Raw genomic sequence first — 21,355 nt, 5'->3', positions numbered from 1 at the left:
TTTTTATTTTCATTAAGGACCTGGCACTTGGAACTGATGCAGAAGGACAGAAGGTGAAAGATGCTATGCGAGTACTTCTTCCAGTTTTGCTCAACAAAAATCATGACAGTTGTGATAAAATAAGAGCAATCCTACTTTATATCTTCAGTACTAATGGTAATTGATATTTTGTTTATTTTCTTTAATGTATTAAAGTACCCAGTTCTGCAGTCATTTTTTAATAAGTTGTTTTCTACTAATCCTAAGAAACTCTTTGGGAACTCAAAGGTAGTGGCTTAAGTTGGTTAAGATAAAGACAAGAAAAAATAGGAAGTAGAAGACTTAAGGGGGCATAACTGGACTGTTTGCTTTTTTTTTTTTTTTTTCCCTTCATTTTTTTCTTGGACTGTTTTGGTTTTTAAAAAGCTTTATTCATGTTACCTATAACCTAGAATTGATTGCAGAAGCAATTTTGTAAATGTACACCCTCATATTTTTACTTATCTAAGGAACTACGGAAGAAAATTTGGACAGGTTGATCCAGAATGTAAAGATAGAAAATGAGAGTGACATGATTCGTAACTGGAGTTACCTTGGTGTTCCCATCGTTCCCCAGGTAAGATATCTTACATTGTATATATTCTTACATATATGTATGTGTGTGGTTGTTTGAGTTAATCATGTTTTTTTTTATCTAATGTGGGAATTCATGTAGTCTTCTTAATTTCATACTATAGATTTTGATTAAGGAATTAAAACTTAAAATTCTTGATTTCTTGCTTTTTCCATATGAGAGTATTTTGGGCAGATAAACTTTACTAGTAAATTTGTATTCTGAAGCTTCTATTATAATTTGCTCCTTATTCTTTTCTCTTTATGATTCATTTATAGCAATTGTCATTTTAGTTATACATTTAAATTTGAATACAGCACAAAAAATAATTGTAATTATATTCTCTTGCTTTAAAAATTTAGACTCAAAATCAAATTTGAAAGAACTCTGTTTTGAATCCCATTTGGGCCGAGATTGTAGCTCAGTGGTAGAGTGCTTGCCCATGTTTGAGGTACTGGATTCAATCCTCAGCATCACATAAAAATAAGTAAATGAAATAAAGGTATTGTGTTTGTCTACTATTAAAAAAATTTTTTTAAAGACTCCCATTCTTTGTTATTATTTTTATAATACTTTTATTTAAATAAATATATTTCCTTATGCTATCATAAATTTTAGTACTACAGCTCAAATATGGTTCAGTGAAGTTATGTGGCCATAACTATTCCAATTTTTTTAAAGTAATACTTGCACTTTTGGTTTTTTGTTCATTTTATGGTACTGGGGATTGAATCCAGGGTTCAGTCCTGTACCACTGAGCTACATCCCCAGCCCACTCTTAGTTTTAAGTCAAATACAATATAGTATTTTCTTAAATATCTTTGTGAGAAACATCATAAGATTATTATATTACTGAATAAAATTACTGGTTTAAACATTTTTTTTTCATCTAATGATATTAGTCTCAACAAGGCAAACCATTAAGAAAGGATCGGTCTGCAGAAGAAACTTTTCAACTATCTCGATGGACACCTTTTATCAAAGATATTATGGAGGTAAGTATCATTAAGTTTCTACTTACTTCTGAGTGCTTTCTATAGAGTACTCTTGAACTCTTTTTATGTTTAGCTGTCATTTTGAGCATGTATAATGGGCAGGAATTTTCTGCAGTGCTTGGTGGATTCACCAAAAAAGGCTACATCTGGGGTCCAAGAAGGAGAGGATGCTCTTGAAGATTCTTTGCTAAGAAAAAAACACCACTATCTGTCTCAAAATAAATAAGTAAATAAAAATAAGCACACATCTGCTTTCTGAAAAGCAGTACTATTGTTTTAAATAACTACATGTAGTATAAATGTGATTTATGTAAATGAAAATGGAACAGAGTAACATTCACATATGTACCACTACTAGAAAGTATTAAATGCCAGTACTCTTTAGTGTGTATTAGTGATTAAAATGTGAACTTCACTGTAGTTGCTATTAGATCTGACATGTGGATGCCTTTAGAACTATTTGTTTTTTAGGAAACAGTATTCAATTATAGGAAATTATAAAATAAGCTAATTTAAAAATTGCCTTATGAGCTCAATAAAATAGTAATTTATTCCAACTTTCCTTTGACTTAAACTTCAATTTCTATTTTCTGTTTTCCTCTGGGTGCTAATTTGGTATATATTACTATGATTTTTCTGTTTTGCTTCACTCATTCACACATGTGTAAACATACATGAAAAATCTAGAGAACTTAAACTTTGTTTTCTGCAATATGTGTTTTTTCCCCCTTTCCTTCAAGCAATTATGCAAAACTAAGTGATTTACCTTAAGTTGGTATTTTTAAAATAAGAATTGACTTTCTCAACACTTTGAAAAGAATTTTCTTATTAAATCAATGACAATCTTGGGCTTTTAGGATTTCTCCTGAAACACAGTTTTTTTTTGGTACCAGAGATTGAACCCAGGGGTGCTTAACCACTGAACTATATTCCTAACCCTTTTTAATTTTTATTTTGCAAGAGAGTCTTGCTGAGTTGCTGAGGCTGACTGTGAACTTGAACGCCTCCTGCCTTAGCCTCTTAAGTCACTGGAATTACAGGCATGCACCACCAGACCTGGCTCCAAATTTTTTTGATCATACAGACCTAATTATAAAAAATGTGAACATGAATCTTTTTGTAAGTTATAGGTTAATATACTAATAAAGCATATATAATCTGTGTATAAAGCATATCCATTATACTTAAGTATATCATAAAGTACAACACTGAGCAAAGGTATGTCAGAACTGGAATAGTATTTAGGAACCCCTAGCACTCTATAGTTAAAAGGTCCTCATGCCAATTCAGGGACACTCCTAATGAAGAAAGATAGGTCTGCAATAAATGTTGTTTAATAATTAAGTAAATGATAGCGTGTTTTTGAAGGAACTGAGTTTCAAGAAAGGATCAATTTTGTTATCTGTTTATATATTCTTTTTTTTTTAAATATTTTTTAGTTGTCAATGGATCTTTTATTTCATTTATTTATTTATAGGTGGTACTAAGGATTGAACCCAGGGTCTCACACATGTCAAGGCAATCACTCTACCACTGTGCCACAACTCCAGCCCTGTTTATATATTCTTAATGTTTATTTATTATAAATATAAGTTTTGTCCTTCACTCAAAACAAACAGAAGTCTTGAACTTATAACATCTTTTTGATGGTGTTAACTCTTTTCTTCTCTAGGATGCCATTGATAATAGATTAGATTCAAAAGAATGGCCGTATTGTTCTCAGTGTCCAGCAGTATGGAATGGCTCTGGAGCTGTAAGGTAAAACATAAATGAAAGTCAGTGAAATTTTCAGTGTGATGCTACAGACTAATAATTGAAAGTAGTACATAGGTATTCTTGTATTTGGCAACTCTCTTTGAAGCATAGAGTCACATCAGAGGTAGTTTTTCTTTAACTATAACCTATTTTAAATAAGTTCAGGTAAGCAATATGAAAATATACTTTATTTAAAAAAACATTTTCATATATATTTTATGTATTTAATAAATTTAAAAGTCCCCCCATCTTTCTTTTCACATAGCAGATGACTTTTTGACTATCTTTATCATGGAATATTTGAAACATTTAAAGCGATATAGAGAATATTATAATACATACCCTTATACACAAATACCCAGCTTAACAAATAAATCATTATAAATACAATTCATATATCCTATATATTACTCTCTACTTTTATTATTTTCCCTTTCTTCCCTGTCCTTAATTTTGTGTTTTTCACCTGTATGTCTTTATGCTTTTTCTATCTATATTTGTATTCTGTAAACAATGTCTTGAGTTGTGTTTTACAGGATTTTTTTTTTTTTTTTAATTTTTGACTTTCAGCAGTTTATGTTGTGTCTCATTACAGTTCTCTGTGTTTATTCTCCCTGGGGTTTGTTGAGTTTCTTGGATCTGCAAGTTAATGATTTTCATCAAATTCAGGAAGTTTTCAGGCATGATTTCAACTTTTTTTCCATTCCTTTTCTCCTTTCAAAACTCCTATTATGTAAACATTGGAGGATTTGACACTGCCCCAAAGGTCACTGAAACTGTTTATTTATTTATTTATTTATTTATTGCTATTTTTGTTTTTGGTTGGTTCTATATGATTTAGAGGTCAGCCTTTATCTGTGCAGAGATTGTGCTTAAGCACTTCAGGCATGTACAGTTTCCAACCTCTGCTAATCAAGCTAAGGGTGTATTAAGGAATACTTTTCCACATAGCCAGTTCTTGAATCACCCATCCTTTTTTTCCCATCTCATTTTAAACTGTTCTCAGGCTTCTCCTTCATGCACAGAGTGTTAGCAGTTAATGATGTCTAGAGAGCTTTATCCTTGCCTTCTTTGGATTTTTCATTTTCAAGATTTACATATTAAATTTCTAAAATGACTGATTTACTGTCAAGCTCAAATTGAGACAATAGTGTTAGGCCACCAAAGCTATAGGTTGTCTTGCTCTGAACTGGGTTCACCAGTTTTAATTGTCAAAGCTACAGTATTTTGTGTACTTTTTTTTTTTTTTAGTTGTAGATGGACATAATACCTTTATTTTTTATTTATTTATTTATTTATTTTTATGTGGTGCTGAGAGTCAGACCTAGTGCCTCACACACACTAGGTAAGCATTCTACCACTGAGGTACAATCCCAGCCCAGGATTTTATACTATCATCACACCTTACTGGTTTTTACCCGCAGTTTTAAGTCAGTAAAGCTCTAGTTTTTCTCATCTGTAATGGCAGAGCAATAAGAATAGGTTGCAATCCTAGACTACCACCTTCTTTACCTGGTAAGTTAGGAGATATTTAAGAGTAAATGCTTCTGTTTACCGAACACTTGCAGATAATATTTTCTGTTTTAGGTCTTGAGATAGTTGTGAGAGAGGATGTGTTTTTTTTTCAGCCTTGCCACACCTTTGTGGGTAATTTCCTTTTTCTTCTTGATTGTTTTTTGTTTTTGGTAGTCTGTACATGCTCTATGTTATTATATTTGTTTTCCTGAATTTGAGGATTCACATCTTTCATAAATGCTTCCAATATTGCCATTTCTCATTCTATCTAAATATCTCTTAATTCCTTTTTGTGTTTTATTTTGAAAAATGTTCTTCAAATTGTTTTTCTAATTTAGTTTTCAAGCCTTAGTTGTCTCTTAAATTTGTGTCTAAGCTATTTAAACCATCTCTTCAGTTTTTTCATTTTAGAAGTTCTTACTAATTTTTCAAGTATACTTAAGTCACATAATTATTTTGAGCAGTTTATCTCCTGTTCTTTTGCTTTCTTAACTCTATTCCTCTCCCTTGAAAAAATTCTTAAATCAGCCTTATTGTGTGTGAGAGCTAAGAGTGTGTCTTGTTCCTATTTTCATTTTTCAAAACCAACTACTGATTTTTTTCCTTTGTTTGCTACCATCATTCTATCAGATGGTCAATGGAAATGATCATGCCAAAGGCTAAACTAAAAACATTAATAAAAGTTTACTGTGGGATCCCATATTGCAAGGCCTTAGAGGTCATCTGGAACAGTGACCTCCAAGTGGTCTATTGGGTATTTATTTTTACCTCCAAAAGGAGAAATTAAGCTTTATTAATATATACTAGTATACATACATAATTTATGAATTAATGTTTACTTACAAATGTGTGTAAATGTTTATTTTTGAAATATATACCTTTCAAATAGAAGCTCAAAAAAGTATTTTGACATATTATACATGTGTGGAGTATAACTTATTCTAATTAGATCCCATTCTTGAGGTTCTACATGATGTGGAGTTTCACTCATTATATATTCATATATGAACATAGGAAAGTTATGTTAGATTCATTCTACTCTCTTCCCTTTTCCCATTTCCACTCCCTTTCATTCCCCTTTGTCGAATCCACTGAACATCTGTTTTCCCCTTTGTTTTATATTAGAATCTGCATATCAGAACATTTGGCCTTTGGTTTTTTGGAGAGGCATTAAACCATGGAGCCACATCCCTAGCCCAATTTTGTATTTTATTTAGAGACAGGGTCTCACTGAGTTGCTTAGCAACTCACTATTGAGGCTGGCTTTGAACTTGCAATTCTCCTGTCTCAGCCTCCCAAACCTCTGGGATTACAGGCATGTGCCACCGTGCCTGGCAGGACTGCTTATTTGTTTTAGCCCAATAATCTCCACATCCATCCATTTCCTGGCAAAAAGTCATAATGTCATTCTTCTTCATGGCTGAGTAATTTTACATTGTGTATGTATACCACATTTTCTTTATCCATTTATCTGTTGAAGGGCATCTAGGTTGGTTCCATAATTTATTTAGTGTGAGTTGAGCTTCTGTAAACATTGATGTGGTTGTGTCACTGTAGTAATCCAATTATGAATCCTTTGGGTATATACCAAGGAGTGGGATAACTAGGTCAAATGGTGGTTCCATTCCAGGTTTTCTGAAGAATCTCCATACTGCTTTCCAGAGTGGTTGCACCAATTTACAATCCCACCAGCAATGTATGAATGTACCTTTTTCCCCACATCCTCACCAACATTTATTGTTAATTGTAATCCTTTTTTTTTTTTTTTTTTGCCATTCTGACTGAAGTAAAATGGAATCTCAGTGTAGTTTTAATTTGCATTTCTCTCATTGCTAGAGATGTTGAACGGATTTGTTGACCATTTGTATTTCTTCTTCACTGAAGTACATGGTCAGTTCCTTTGCCCATTTATTATTTAGGTTATTTGGGTTTTTGTTGTTGATTTTTTTTTTTTTTTTTTTTTGGTAGAAGCTCAAAATTTTTGCCAGTGGATGATGTAAACAAAAAATGTAGTTCTTGGGGCTGGGATTGTAACTCAGTGGTAGAGCACTTGTCTTGCATGAGTGAGGCACTGGGTTCAATCCTCAGCTCCACATAAAAATAAATAAAATAAAAGTATTGTGTCCATCTACAACTAAAAAAAATATTTAAAAAAAAAAGTAGTTCTTAGGCTCTAGGCTCTAGAGCAGTCCTATCCAGTAAAACTTTCTGCAGTGTTGGAAATGTTCTCTGTCTTTGCTGTCTAGCATAATAGTCACTATTCATAGTGGATTTGGGGTACTTGATAGCTGGCTAGTGTGAGTAAGGAACTGAATTTTTTATGTTACTTAATTTTTAATTAATGTAGATAGTCTCTTTGTGGTTAGTAGCTACTATACTGAACAGTATAAATCTAGAACAATTTGGGAGAAGAAATGACCAAAGTAAATGCTATTATTCTTCACTGCTTACTCAGTACCTATGTCCTACATTACTTCATTTATTCCGTAAGCAACTTTTGAGGTTTAAAGAGGGTTTAGGAATTTGCTGAAAATCATACTGAATCAAAAATAAACAAAATAACCAGGAGTAGTGGCACATGCCTGTAATCCCAGCAATTTGGGAGGCTAAGGCAAGAGGATTGTAGGTTCAAAGCCAGCCTCAGCAAAAGTGAGGCACTAAGCAACTCACTGAGACCCTGTCTCTAAATAAAATACAAAATAGGGTTGAGGATGTGGCTCAGTGGTTATGTGCCTCTGGTTTCAATCCTTGGTACCAAATAAATAAATAAGTAAGCAAGCAAGCAAGCAAGCAAAATAAGGATTGTAACTTGGGTCTAACTTTATAACCCAGCCTCCTACCATCATACTTTGCTGAATTCCAGGAAGGGGTATCCCTATACCACCACATCAGCTCCAGATCAGTATGTGCCCCACTTCCCTTTCATGTCTTCAAAACCTTACTGTTTCAGTGCCAGTTCCCAATTTTTTTTTAATTTCAGTAAGTTGCAGACTTTTCATGTATATATTTCTTCATACGAAATAAATAAAGGAGGATGTTAGTTCTACTTTAAGGTTAAAATGCTGAAATAGGGCTATCCTGCCTAACTCTAGTCATATTATAGTTAAGTCATTTCCTTAAAATTAATATATTTGGGTCAGGTGAGGTATATGTCTATAATCCCAGCAATCTGGGAGACCAGAGTATCTTAAGTTTGAGGCCATCCCAGGCAACTTAGTGAGAACCTGTCTTAAAATAAAAAATAAAAAGGCTGGGTAGGTTGCTCAATAGTCGAGTGCCCCTGGGTTCAATTCCTAGTACAGCAAAAATAAATAAATATTTTTAAAAATCAATATAATTAGTACCACAGTTGAATTTGATTAAATTAGGCTTTTAAGTACATCTGAACAGGGTAAGTTTGGAAATGCTTTTAACATGCTTTTAACATGTTCACTTTTTTCCTTTACTTTTTAGTGCTCGCCAGAAACCTAGAACTAATTATTTAGAACTGGACCGAAAAAATGGATCAAAGCTGATTGTTTTTGTAATTGGAGGAATTACATATTCTGAAATGCGTTGTGCTTATGAAGTTTCTCAGGCACATAAATACTGTGAAGTTATTATTGGTAAGAGTTGTTTTCCTTTTTTTGTTTTTTAAAACAAATCTTAAATGCAAAAATATATATGCAAAATTGTGTCTCATGTTATACATTTAAGATTAAATTGATGAATGCAAAAAAATTTTGACCATAAAATGTGTTTTATCTGATTCAATATTTTTTATTATTTTATTTTGTTTATAAGCCTGGGGATTGAACCCAGAGGCAACTTATGCAGGCTAGGCAAGCACTGTACCAGTGAGCAACATCCCCACCCCTTTTATTTTGAGACAGGGTCTTGCTAAGTAGCGCAGACTGTACTTGAATTTGTGATCCTCCTGCCCCAGCCCCTGAAGTAACTGGGCTTATAAGCTTGCACCACTGTGCCCAACTTGATAATTTTATTTTTAAATATTCTAATTTGGAGGAAATGACCTTGTTCCTTTAAAATATTATATTCTATGATTCTGTGTGCTCTGATCATAAATTATTTTGGACACAGAAATACTTGTCTACTTCAGAAATATTAACAAATTTTTGTGGACATGAATGTGACATTTTGTGGGCATTAATGCCACATAGGCAAGGCCTATGAGGAATTCAGTTTTAAGAATTCCAGTCAGGGGACTGGGCCTATAGTTTGCCTAACATGTGTGAGGCACTGGGTTTGATCCTTAGCACCTCATAAAAATAAACAAAATAAAGGCATGCTGTCCATCTACAACTACAAAAAAGAATTTCAGTCAAGCTTGGTGTGGTGGTACATGCCTATAATCCCCGCAACTCAGGAGACTGAGACAGGAGGATCACAAGTTCAAAGCCAGCCTCAGCAACTTTGAGAGACCCTAAGCAACTTAGCAAAACCTTGTCTCAAAATAAAAAGGGCTGGGGATATGGCTTATTGGTTAAGCACCCCTGGGTTCAATGCCTGATACCAAAAAAAGAATTTCAGTCAAAGCCACTAATGGGTAAACTCTCCTGACTCATGGAGGTACAGGATTTGCGTGTCAGGCCTTGATCTTCAGTATTGCTTAGAGGTTCTCTGTTAATAAATGACAACTATTGGAGTTCTGTTATGAGGATAGAGAAAATTCTCAGTTTTACTCTTTAATACGTGGCACAAAGTAGATAGAACACTGGGAATTGACTATTTTCTGAAGGGTTACTGAACATGTTCAGAGACAGGGAACTAGTGCAATATAGACATATTTCAGGAAGATGTCTATAGAAATGTTAATTTTCCCCAAAACTGTTGCACTTTGCATATTTGAAGGACAAGTCAAAATATTAAGCCACGGAAAATCAACTTAATTACTGGCCTCTGAAAATTTCTTTTCTCTTTTGTTCTTCCAGGTTCTACACATATTTTAACACCCAAAAGGCTGCTGGATGATATAAAGATGCTGAATAAACCCAAGGATAAAATCTCCTTTACTAAAGATGAATAGCTTCAGAAGGAGTGGTTTAGAGGTTTTTTTATTAATATGTTCAACTAAAAATAAAACAATAAAATGTTGCTATCATGTAATTTAAACAATGTAAATATTTTATGGAACAATGACTTTGAAATACATTTCTTAAAGGACTGTTTATGATTATGTGTTGTTGGTCTTGTCACCTTTAATAATTTAAATATTGTTGCTGCTTTATAGGTGATAAAAAATATTAAAATGTGCTTTTTTTTTTTAACCTCTGGAGCAGAATATCTTAAAGTTGTGGGTAATTTTCACAGCCACTTGTGTATATATACTAATCAAGTATTAAGTACTATCTCATGCAGAAGTATAGTTTTTTGGGAAAAAATGATATTAAATGAAGATATAAAAGTAAAAACTGTAAATGTGTGTGTATGATAGAACTTTCGTATTAGTGAAGTTTTTCTTTCAATTGAAATTTGGTTTTATGTGTAAAATAATTCAGTCATTAATTGAGTGATTTCACAGTGTACTGTCTTGCTAGATATTTCTAAAGAACACAATTTTACATAATCTTGAAGTGATATATGTTTAAACTAGAAAACCAAAAATAATCATGAATATTCTAAGAAGAAATAAAATATATAGTTACAAAAATATCTGAGTTTGTTTTTTTCTGAGTAAGAGGGGAAAGTTAGAAAGTTTAAAAATTCTAAATCAGAGTTACAAAGAAAAAGAAGGTTCCATAAAATTCCTACCAAGATAACTCCTAATGACTTTTTAAAAAACAATATATAAGGTTAGATCACATAAGGATATGTTTGCAGATGTGTTTGTTAATGTGTTCATTTCAAATCTCTCCTTTTACTTGACCTAAGAGTGTTCTGTCATTTGATGGACTATAGACTTTATTTTTATGTATTACTCATGTTCAGAGTTTTGCTCTTATAAATAATGTATAGATATCATTACTTTGTGTGTGAGTGTGGTACTGAGGATTAAACCCAGGACCTCACACATGCTAAGCAAGTGTTTTATCACTGTGCCATACCCACAGCCTTATATTTCATTTTTATGCAGATAGATCCATTAATTTTCCTTTTTGGTTTCAGAAATTTCTTGTGTTCTTATTCTTAAATAATAAATTCACCCATGGTTTCTTTGATAGATTCATTTCAGTTTTTTATAAATAATTTTCATTCATCTGAAATTGATTTTAATATAAGAATATATATATTAGGTATTGTTTCTTGGCACTTGGCATTATGTCCCATATCTCCCACCAGTGTGAAGCTTTGCAGACTTTGTAGGTTCTGAACAGTTTAGATACTATCAATAATATACATTTGGTCAAGATTTGGAAAGTAGAAAAGAGGCAGAGGCCATCTTCTTCTGTGACTGTGCCAGTGTAGACAATTGTTTATAGTAACCAGATTCCAGGTTAGTGTCTTGTTACCTGCTTCCTGAGTAGGAGGTAATGCTGTTGGCAGTGGCAGCAGCATTAGCTTCCTGAGTCACAGATGGTAGTATGACCTTGAGTCTCCAGTTTCTGCTCCTGCAGCTTTTTTAGTGATTTAGTAAAACCTAATTCTATTAAATTCCTTTCTACTTGAAGTATCTAGAGGGGTTTATTTCCTGCACAGAACCCTGACTTATGCATAATTTAACATATATCCAACTTTATTCCTTTCTGGGTAGATGTTGTACCACATTTTATTGGGTAATCTCTTTCCTCAACTAATCTAAAATACCACCTTTATGGTAGAATAAATTTCCATTTTCATTTCTTTCTTTGTTACCTTTGTATTTTATGTATCTATTTCTGGGTTTTTCTAAATTGAATTTGTGTTTCTTTTTCCCTATTTCAATGAATGGTATGTTTTTTGTTGTTGTTTTGTTTTGCTTTGCATTTGTTGTGCTGCTGAGGATTGAACCCAAAATCCAAGGCCTTGCACATGCTAGGCAAGTATCTCCAACCCTCATGATATATTTTAATATGTAGTTGGAATAATTCTCCCACCTAAACCTAAGTTACTAAGATTTTAAAATTTTTTTTCTATTCTTCTAGATGAATGTTAAATATCATTTTGTTGAGTTTCCCAAAAGGTTATTTTGATATTTTCATTAAATTCATAGAGTAATTTAGGAAAAATTGACATTTTTATTGTATTTTAACTTTGATACTAAATAATGTGGATGTAGGAACTGAGAATGTAACTCAGAGCAAGGCTTGCCTAGCATGTGCAAGGCCTGGGTTCAGTCCCCAGCGCTGGAAGAAAAACAAAAAAATGCAGAATGTCTCTGTCTAAATCTTCTTTTTTTTCCCCAGTTTTTAAAATTGGTGCATTATAGTTGTACATAATGATGGGTTTCTTTGTTACATATTCATGCATGGGCACAATATTTTTATCTAAATCTTTAAAACCTTCAGAATCTTTGTTTCTTTATATAGGTACTGCATATAGTCTTATTTTTTGTTGTTCCATTGTGGATTGGATCCTTCTTCCTTTTTTTTTTTTAAGTTGTCAATGGCTCTTTTTTATTTTATTTATTTATATTTGGTGCTGAGTATTGAGCCCAGGGCCTCACACATACCAGTCAAGTGCTGTACCACTGAGCCACAACTTCAGCCCTCTTCTGTTCTTTTTAAATAGTTTTTTTATATATAGAAATTTTTGGTTTTAAAATTTATTTTTGATATATTATTTTCCTAACTTGCAATTTAAGTATTATTAATAAAATAATATTGCAAATGCTTACTTAGTGCTTTCTAATACTAGGCAGTGTTGTCGATGTTAAAATTCTGTATAGTTCTAATTTTTTTTCCTCTTTCCACATTTTTTTGGTGTGTGTGGGGTGCGGGTACCAGAGATTGAACTCAGGGGCACTCGACCTCTGAGCCACATCCCCAGCCTCTATTTTATTTAGAGACAGGGTCTCACTGTGTTGCTTAGTGCCTTGCTTTTGCTGAGGTTGCCTTTGAACTCGTGATCCTCCTGCCTCAGCTTCCTGAGCCGCTGGGATCACAGGCATGCACCACTGCACCTGGCACCCTCTTTCCAGATTTTTTAATTGGTGTATTGTGGTTATATATAATGATGGGATTTGTTGTTACATATTCATACATGCATACAATTTAACAGTATACCAAGCGTGGTTTATAAGTGCCTGTATTAGGCCATTTAATCCTGTGAGAATAGGTACTACTTGTCATCATCTCCATTTTTTTTCACAGTACATTTTAATTTTATGTGATGCTTAGGATCAAACCCAATGCCTTACATGTGCTAGGCAAGCACTCTATCACCAAACTATAACCCCAGCCCATTATCTCAATTTTTAATGTGACAAAACTGAGGCATCAAGAGATTTATGTAATTGAATATAGATGTGAATGTGGAAAGTCTTGGCATTAATAAACAACCCTTTTCTTTGAATATCTTTGATGAGAATCATATTTTTCCAGTGAGAGAATTGATTTCTGATGTCTTCATTTCACCTGAGAGTCTTGAATGCCTTGGTTACTCTCTGCCCAGGGTTAGAATCTGTGTGGAATATTTAGACTAATCCAATGCCCAGTGACAAATGGAATTGAAAGTAATGCCAGCAAATACTGGCCTATTTATGTATATTTTAAATGTCGAAGATACTTTGTTTACTTAATCTCATAACAAACGTGAAGATAAAAGATGATCTCATAAGCTCTTTAAGTTGATCCCCCCCCCGCGTATTAGTAATGATTGGTTCTGATATCAAGTCTGTGAAAAAGATTTTGCTACTACAACTAACTGAAATCATTCACTCATTCACTATCTCTAAAGTGTAGTTGTCTCCTGTTGAAATTCACTTGGTTTATAAAATACAATGGATTCACATTGTTCAACCATATTAGCAAAAAACAAACAAGAAAATTATCTTTATCAATCCTGTTCTTAGGCCCGTGGCATCTACTGCCCCAGGATCACAGCAGCAATTCACAAGGACAGAAAATTCTTGGATTTGAACCCTAGAGGGCTTGGATTCTAGCAGTTTATTGTATAAGATGCAATGCCTCCATAACTCAGTTCTGCCCTAGGTATTTTGTACCCTTTGTGAGTCCTGTCAGGATGCAAGGATTTCTTCTAAAATTGAAAGAGCAAGAAGTGCCTTCCTCCTACAATAAAATTACCAAAATAATTGGAATATTAAATATAAGTATATTCATATTCATAAACATTCATATTTAGTGTAAATTAGGTCTATTTTATATAATTCATTAATAAGATTACAATAGAAAGGAATAACAAAAAGGTGAGTTTTCTTTTGCATGGTTTAATATTTAACTAAAGTGGATGACCAAAACTTTGTCTTAAAGAGAAACTTTCTTCCAATAGTCTCATCCTGCTATCCTTCTCAGCAACTTCCAGCAGGCAGAGCACAAATTACACCTTGGAGTAAGTGCACTATGAAGATTGCCAGCTGTTTGTTTATAGCACCACTGCCCTTAGGCAGTGCTGAGTCCTTTGACTCACAGCAATAGGGATCCAATTTTATTTAATAAGCTGGTTTTTCTTCTTTATTACTGGAACAGAATTAGAAGAAAGTGTGCAAGAACTGACACACAGATGGATGAGAGACAGCCAAGTAAATATAAAATTATCCTTATAAATCAGAGCCTGTAACTTTAACAGAACTCCTGATTGGCATTGCCCTATTTCTTAATTTCTTGGATTAACTACACTGCGGTGATTGCTAGTAATGATTCGCAATCATCAAAAAGCTGTAAAATTACATTTAGAATATGGTTTAATAAGGCGTAGATGAGCCATGTTTTTAAATACAAATATGATTACATTTGCAAGTTTCTATAAAGGTTGATTTGAAGGATTAGGAATATTCATTAATGGTAGTTATTTCTAACCAGAATTCCATGGATTTGTTTCAGCGTTATCCGTGAACTTCTAAATATTGTGTATATGCACGTATCTCTTTTCTATGGGAGGGCAGAGCATGGGGAAAGGGAAACTCCATATCTTTCATCAGATTCTCAACAAGAGATGACCCCCAAAAAGATTAAGGACTAGCTGGGCACAGTGGCACACTCCTGTAATCCCAGAGATTTGGAAGGCAGGAGGATCACAAATTCAAGGCCAATCTTGGCAATATAGTGAAACCCTCAGCAAATTAGCAAGACCCTGTCTCAAAAAATAAAAAGAACTGGAGATATAGCTTAGTGCTAAGGTATCCCTGGATTCAATTCCCACTACCCACCCCCTCAAAAAAGATTAAGGACTAATGAATCATCTAAGAACTCTTCAACCAAGTCAGAGAATTATGTTATTTCAAATTTGGAGATAGTGATACTTGATATATAAAACACTATCAAGTTATGATTAAACTTAGTTATTTCATAAAGTTAGTAGCCTGTTAGAGCTGCCAGAAAACAAAATTTCAACAAATTGAGTTTAATGATCCAGTTCCACACACACACACACACACACACACACACACCTTTTAGGTGGTACTGGGGATTGAACCTAGGGCCTCACACATGTTAGGCAAACACTAAGCTACATCCCCAGCCCTGTTTTTATTTTGAGACAAGGTCTCACTGAATTGTGCAGCGCTGACCTGGAATTTGTGATCCTCCTGCTGGCCTCTGGAATAGATGGAATTACAGGTGTGCTCCACTGCATCTGGCTAAAGGGGACTTCCTTATAGTGCTAGCTCGTGTTGATTGGGCCCCTTCTGACTAGTTAATGTGAATCTCCTGGGGTATTTATTTTTAAACTGGAATAAAAGAGGGGTTTTTATTTGATGAGGGGGTGCTGGGGATTGAACCCAGGGATCTCTACTACTGAGCTACATCCTCAGCCTTTTTTATTTTTAATTTTGAGACAGGGTCTCACTAAGTTGCTGAGGCTGACCTTGAACTTCTAATCCTGCTGCCTCAGCCTTCAAGACGCTGGGATTACAAGCATATACCACCTCACCCAGGTAAACTGGCACATTTTAAAGTTTAGTTTGACTACATGGCACCTAGCAGGAATGACTTCCATTCTAGTTTGGTTTGGTCTAGTACTGGAACATGACACAAAAGGGAGCTATCAAATTTTATGTAACAGAATATATACAACTTAAGCTCCTTTTTCTCTTTATAATACTGCCATAGGTCTCTGCTGTCTTTTTATTGTACTACAGCCTAAAGCAAATTTAGCCACAAAGTCAGAGTTACTTTCCGGTTTGCCTCTCCATTATCTCTTCCAAGGTACCCTAAACTAATTTTCAGTCCCCAAAGTTAAAAATAACCCATTGTCCAGCCGGCTACACAAACAGCAGCTGCCTTAGTTGGCACAAAAATCTAAAGTGGGAGTGCATTCAACTCCTTCCTCACTGCTAAGCCAAATTCTAGGAGGTGGGAAACTTGTTGAATGTTAAGAGTGCATGGAAACTTTCCTATGTTCATATATGAATACACAACTAGTGTAACTCCACATCATGTACAACCACAAGAATGGGAAATTATACTCCATGTGTGTATAATATGTCAAAATATATTCTACTGTCATGTATAACTAAAAAGAACAAGTTAAAAATTAGAAAAAAAATTTAAAAGAGTGCATGAAGTTAGGAGACCTCAGGAGAGGAAGAAAGAGCCTGTAATCTACTACTCTATCATTAGGAGGTAACAAATCAGTTTTAAAGAAGCAAGTCAAAAACTTGCTATTGTTGGGTGTGGTGATGCATGGCTTTAATCCCAGCGGCTCAGGAGTCTGAGGCAGAAGGGTTAGAGTTCAAAGCCAGTCTGAGCAATTTAGCAAGGCTCTAAAGCAGCTTAGCAAGACCCTGTCTCTAAATTAAAAAAAAAAATGAGGACCGGGGATGTGGCTTAGTAGTTGAGTCCCCCTGCGTTCAATCCCCAGTACCAAAACAAACAAACAAACAACAACAAAAAAAAAAACTTGCTATAGCATTCTGTGGGGAATGTTAACAAATTTACTTAATTCCTGGTTTGCAGTCTTTTCTTTTTCTAAAATCTCATTAATCTAGGACCATCATTTTTATGTATTGTTGACTTCAAGAGATCTTAAAACAATAACTTTAATTCATAATATAAGCATATTTTAAGAATATCATACAGTACAATAAATAAAGAAAAAGGAAAAGTTCCTTCTCTCCCAAAACTCTGTTTTATTTCCTAGAGACCATTTAAGAATTTTGTGCATCTTTCCAGCAAATGTGCATACCCTGTAATAAAACATGCACAAATGTGGTCATATTGGATATACTGTTAGGTATCTTTTCTTCATTGTCTGCCTTGCAGATAATCTACCTCTTTTCAGTAGCTGCAGAGTATTATTTATTAATCATCATACAGGGTATTTAAGATTAATTCCCCCTGAAGGTGTTACAGTGATCCAGTGGCCCTTCTTGTACCTGTATGGTAACATATTGTGTGAATTAACTATAAATTCCAAGTCATGGAATTGCTGGTCAAAAGATAAATGCTTTTTGAATCTATAAAATTTGGTAGCTACAGTCCCTGACTTGCAATATTCTTTCAACTTTATAATGGTGCAAAATTGATATGTATTCAGTTGAACTTGTACTTCAAATTTTGAATTTTGATCCCTACACCCTCCCCCTTACTAGTGATATGTGGCACAATACTCTGCTAATGCTGGCAGTGACAACCAGCTGCAGCTCCCAGTTAGCTGAACAGCCACAGGGTAAACAACTTACTCTACCATGTATGTGTTATTAAGCAATGACTTTTTTGTTTTGTTTTGTTTTGTTTTTGGTACCAGAGATTGAACCCAGGGATGCTTAACCACTGAACCACATCCCCAGCCCTGTTTTATATTTTATTAGAGATTGGGGTCTCAGTGGGTTGCTTAGGGCCTCACTAAATTGCTGAGACTGGTTTTGAACTCCTGATTCTCCTGCCTCAGCCTCCCAAGTTGCTGGGATTACAGGCATGAGTCACCTCACCCAACTAGCAATGATGTGTTTAGTAGGTCAGGTATTTTACATGCATTTTTGACTTGATATTTTCAGTTTACTATAGGTTTATCAGGATGTAACTCCATCATAGTCAAGGATCATCTGTATTAACAAACTGCCTTCCAAAAAGGCTTCACCAACTTATAATTACATTAACACTGTATGAGAGCACCCATTTCTCCCCATCTTCACTGACACAAAGTCAAACTTTAATTTTTTCCAGACTAATAGGTGAAAGTAAATTTTATTGTTTCATTTTGTTTTCTTTATTATGAGTTAGGAAGGACATAAATTTATTTAATATAAATATTTGTTGGTTGCCTTTGATTTTTAAGAATCAGAGGTTCTTTTTTACATTTAAACACTTTGTTGACCATTTGTTATGATTTTGGTGCTTTCTGTAGAAAATAATCTTTCTAAATTGTGTAATAAGTGAAATACTTTTGGGGGGCAGATCATTTTCCTTCTTTCTTTTTTTTTCCCCATTTTTAATTCTTGGTTGCTTTGTGTTGAACTAGTAGTATTTCAGTTGAGTCCTCCATCTCTGTACTTTGGCAAGATCTTCTGCAATAGCTTTAATCATTTGATCAGTAGTTTTTTTCAAAATGGTTGCTGTCTTTAGGGCATGATCCAAAGCCGAGTTTAAAATCTACAGAGGAAAAGTCCACATGTTTTAGTTACATAAACTTACTAATGTTTCTGGTAATTGGCTTCTCTCATTATTAAACATTGCAAGATGGAATTTTTGGAGCATTCAATTTTCCACACAGTTTATTTCTGTTTTTGAGGATTGGTTTCCTAGGAAACCAGTAGGATGGAATATATTTGTTAGGGAAAGGGAGAGAAAAAAAAATCAACTTGTGACTGATGAGCATGAATCAGAGGGTGAGGTCAGCAACCTGCTGGGCCGTTTTCCCTGTTGCAGAGAAAGAAAAAAGAAAAGTTCTTAGGGGGCATTGAAGGGGCCCTAGTTAGGGGCCATACCACTGAGAGACCACCCAGGGATTCAACCCGCAAATGTGGAACATCTGAAAGTGTCCTGGAGATTAGTGTTACTGGCTGGAAAATAGGAAACTGCTGGCAACCCTAACCACAGTGTCACTGGAACACACTCCAGACCTTCAAGCCTGAGCCAGGGGAATCCTGCAACTTAGGCACCACCCACAAAACACTTTCTCCAGGAAATGTCCTTTGGAACCAATTTAGGAATAATACAAACCACATGGCTACTAAGGCCAGCAGGTCTCTAGGTTAGTGCTGAGCACGAAATGCTTTTAACAGAGCATTTTCTGAAATCCCATACTGTAATGACTTAAAAGCTAGTAGTTCTGTGGTCATTAAGACTAAACTTATGAGCTTCAAGAATTCTAGAATTTTTTTTCTAAGTCCTTACCTTAGATTCTGTTTCTTCAGGGCTATTAAAATCACATAAGGATTTGCTTTCAGGAATCCTGCCGGAGTGAAAAAGGAATAAAGGTGTTGCAAGTCTAAACTGTAGGTAATGAAAGTCTTAAGATTTTTTTCCAGAAGGCAAAAGCACATTCATTGATACTTGTGTAAAGTGCCACCCTCAAGTATACCCTTCTGTTCCACTCAGCACTGGTTCAGTAAAAGGCTCTGTGGGGACAAGAGGTTGGAAGGATTCATACATGTGTGTACACATGCAGCACCTTTCATAGCTCTTATGTGACCTATGGGCCAGCCACAAACCACAGCTGAGCTTTGGAACAAGGTTGTTGCCATGATCAGGAGGGCACGTTCTTCCAAAATTGGCCTCCTTTTTCTTTGGAACAGAAAGGCAAGACTCCAAAGAGATTTTTATTTTCTTTTCATTCTTTAGGGGCCAGCCTTATACACTGAATATTTATAAAACAAATACACATATAAAACTGCCAACCGTAGGCACCTTGGAGAGAGTTTATCCTAGTACCAGTGACCTTATGCAGTAAGGAGGCTGAGGCAGTAGAAAAATAAAAGTAACACCTCTTTAAGTCAACAGGTTCCCCTACACTACTGAACTATAATTATGATTCTGATCTGAGGGATGGCCCTAAGTCTGCACTGGGTAACTGGAATGCCAGGGCCATGTATTCAGGTTGTACACTACATAACTCTCAGGGGGTTATTCATATAGCATGTGTGAAGGGTACTGCCAGTTGTCATACTTTTCTCAACCATGAGTAGTAAGTAGCCCTGAGACCTGTCACACAGACTTGCCTATCCACCCTTACGTCGTCCCCTCTACTAAGCCTTACCTTTGGTACTTACACTTATGAGCAATATCATCTCCAGAAAGTCTTACTTCAGATACTTGTGACCTCAGAACCTCCCTTCATCCCTCTTTCCTTACCAGATTAAAATTAGTTGGTTCTGCTGTTTAGCATATTGGATCTGACCTCCAGAGGAGCGTCAGTCATTCTGCACTAGAGGCCCCTAGCTAATGAAAAGACTGGGTTGTGGATGGCAGTGTGCATGGTGCAGTGGGAAGAGCATAGGCTTTACCCTGTTATCCAATCAGTTATCACTTTCAATAGTATTAATAACAACTGTCATTTGCTGAGTACTTTTTATGAACCAGGTATCATTCTCAGTATTTTATATGTATTGACTCAGTCCTCAATGAATTTGGCACTATTATGATTCCCATTTTACATATGGAGAAACAGACACAGAGAAGTCAAAGAGCACAACCAAAATGGAATCCCAAGAAGTCTCCAAAGATCACATTTTTAAACACTACTGTACTATGATAGTGGATAGTACATTCAGACTGAGTTGATCTGATTGCAGAACTTTACTATTAGCCACCCTGCTTGCTATTGGTTCTGCCTCTTGAATGCACACAGTTCTCTCTCTCTGTCACTACCACCCCTTAGTTAGGTGACCATCATCGCACCTGGATAACTGCATTAGGCTCTTCATTTGGCCTCTTTGCACCACCTTTGGCTCCTCTAATCCATTTCAAAGTGGATTAAAACATTAACAAAACTCTCTTCCTTGGTTTCCCATCATTCCCAGGAGTCTGAAGTCCTTCCTGTAACTGAGTGGCTCCTGTACAACTGGCCCTCTCATCCCTGCAGCCTTTCCTCATCAGGCTTATCTTGTCCCACTTCCCCTCCCTCTTTTGGGCTTTAGCCACACTGTTTCTGAACTTGCCAAAGGCCCTTCCACCTTCAGGAAACTGCTTAGACTGCCATGTTCTTCACCCCAGTCTTCACATCCCCTCACTAGCTCATTCATACACATCATTTGGAGCTCAGCTTCTGTAAACCCCCCATTCAGTAGCACTATGTGTTCCCTTCTTGGCATTTTCAAAGACTGGCTTCTCTACAAAAAGAAAGTTCCATGAGGGCAGAGATGGTGGTTGACTTTGTCATTGTATTCTCAGCACCTAGCACAACATCCTGCATTTGACACTCAAATAATTTGTTGAATGAATAAGTGAATGATTGAAAAAATTAGATAGGCTTAGGTTTGAAACCCAGCTCTACTACTTAGGATCTGATGATCTTGGGTAGGTGG

The 21,355-nt window shown here is 35.1% G+C and overlaps 2 protein-coding genes across 2 annotated transcripts in view; one reads left to right on the top strand and one right to left on the bottom strand.

The window, feature by feature from the left end:
• The window catches only part of Stxbp3 (syntaxin binding protein 3), a 63,010-nt gene extending 52,000 nt beyond the window's left edge, over window positions 1–11,010 (top strand). The window contains exons 14-19 of the mRNA XM_047517949.1: window positions 18–156; window positions 489–595; window positions 1,495–1,587; window positions 3,260–3,345; window positions 8,311–8,462; window positions 9,789–11,010. Coding sequence (XP_047373905.1) covers window positions 18–156; window positions 489–595; window positions 1,495–1,587; window positions 3,260–3,345; window positions 8,311–8,462; window positions 9,789–9,883 — 672 coding nt within the window. The 3' untranslated portion in view covers window positions 9,884–11,010. The remainder of the gene's footprint in view (window positions 1–17; window positions 157–488; window positions 596–1,494; window positions 1,588–3,259; window positions 3,346–8,310; window positions 8,463–9,788) is intronic.
• A 7,276-nt stretch (window positions 11,011–18,286) lies between these two features.
• The window catches only part of Aknad1 (AKNA domain containing 1), a 39,796-nt gene continuing 36,727 nt past the window's right edge, over window positions 18,287–21,355 (bottom strand). Inside the window, 3 exon segments of the mRNA XM_047562154.1 lie at window positions 18,287–18,482; window positions 19,227–19,318; window positions 19,321–19,356. Of these exon segments, the coding sequence (XP_047418110.1) occupies window positions 18,348–18,482; window positions 19,227–19,318; window positions 19,321–19,356 (263 nt within the window). The 3' untranslated portion in view covers window positions 18,287–18,347.

The sequence above is a fragment of the Sciurus carolinensis genome, chromosome 1 (assembly GCF_902686445.1).
Source record: "Sciurus carolinensis chromosome 1, mSciCar1.2, whole genome shotgun sequence".
NCBI lineage: Eukaryota > Metazoa > Chordata > Mammalia > Rodentia > Sciuridae > Sciurus > Sciurus carolinensis.
The sequence above is the reverse complement of the archived record's forward strand: the minus strand, read 5'-3'. Positions and strand labels throughout refer to the sequence as shown.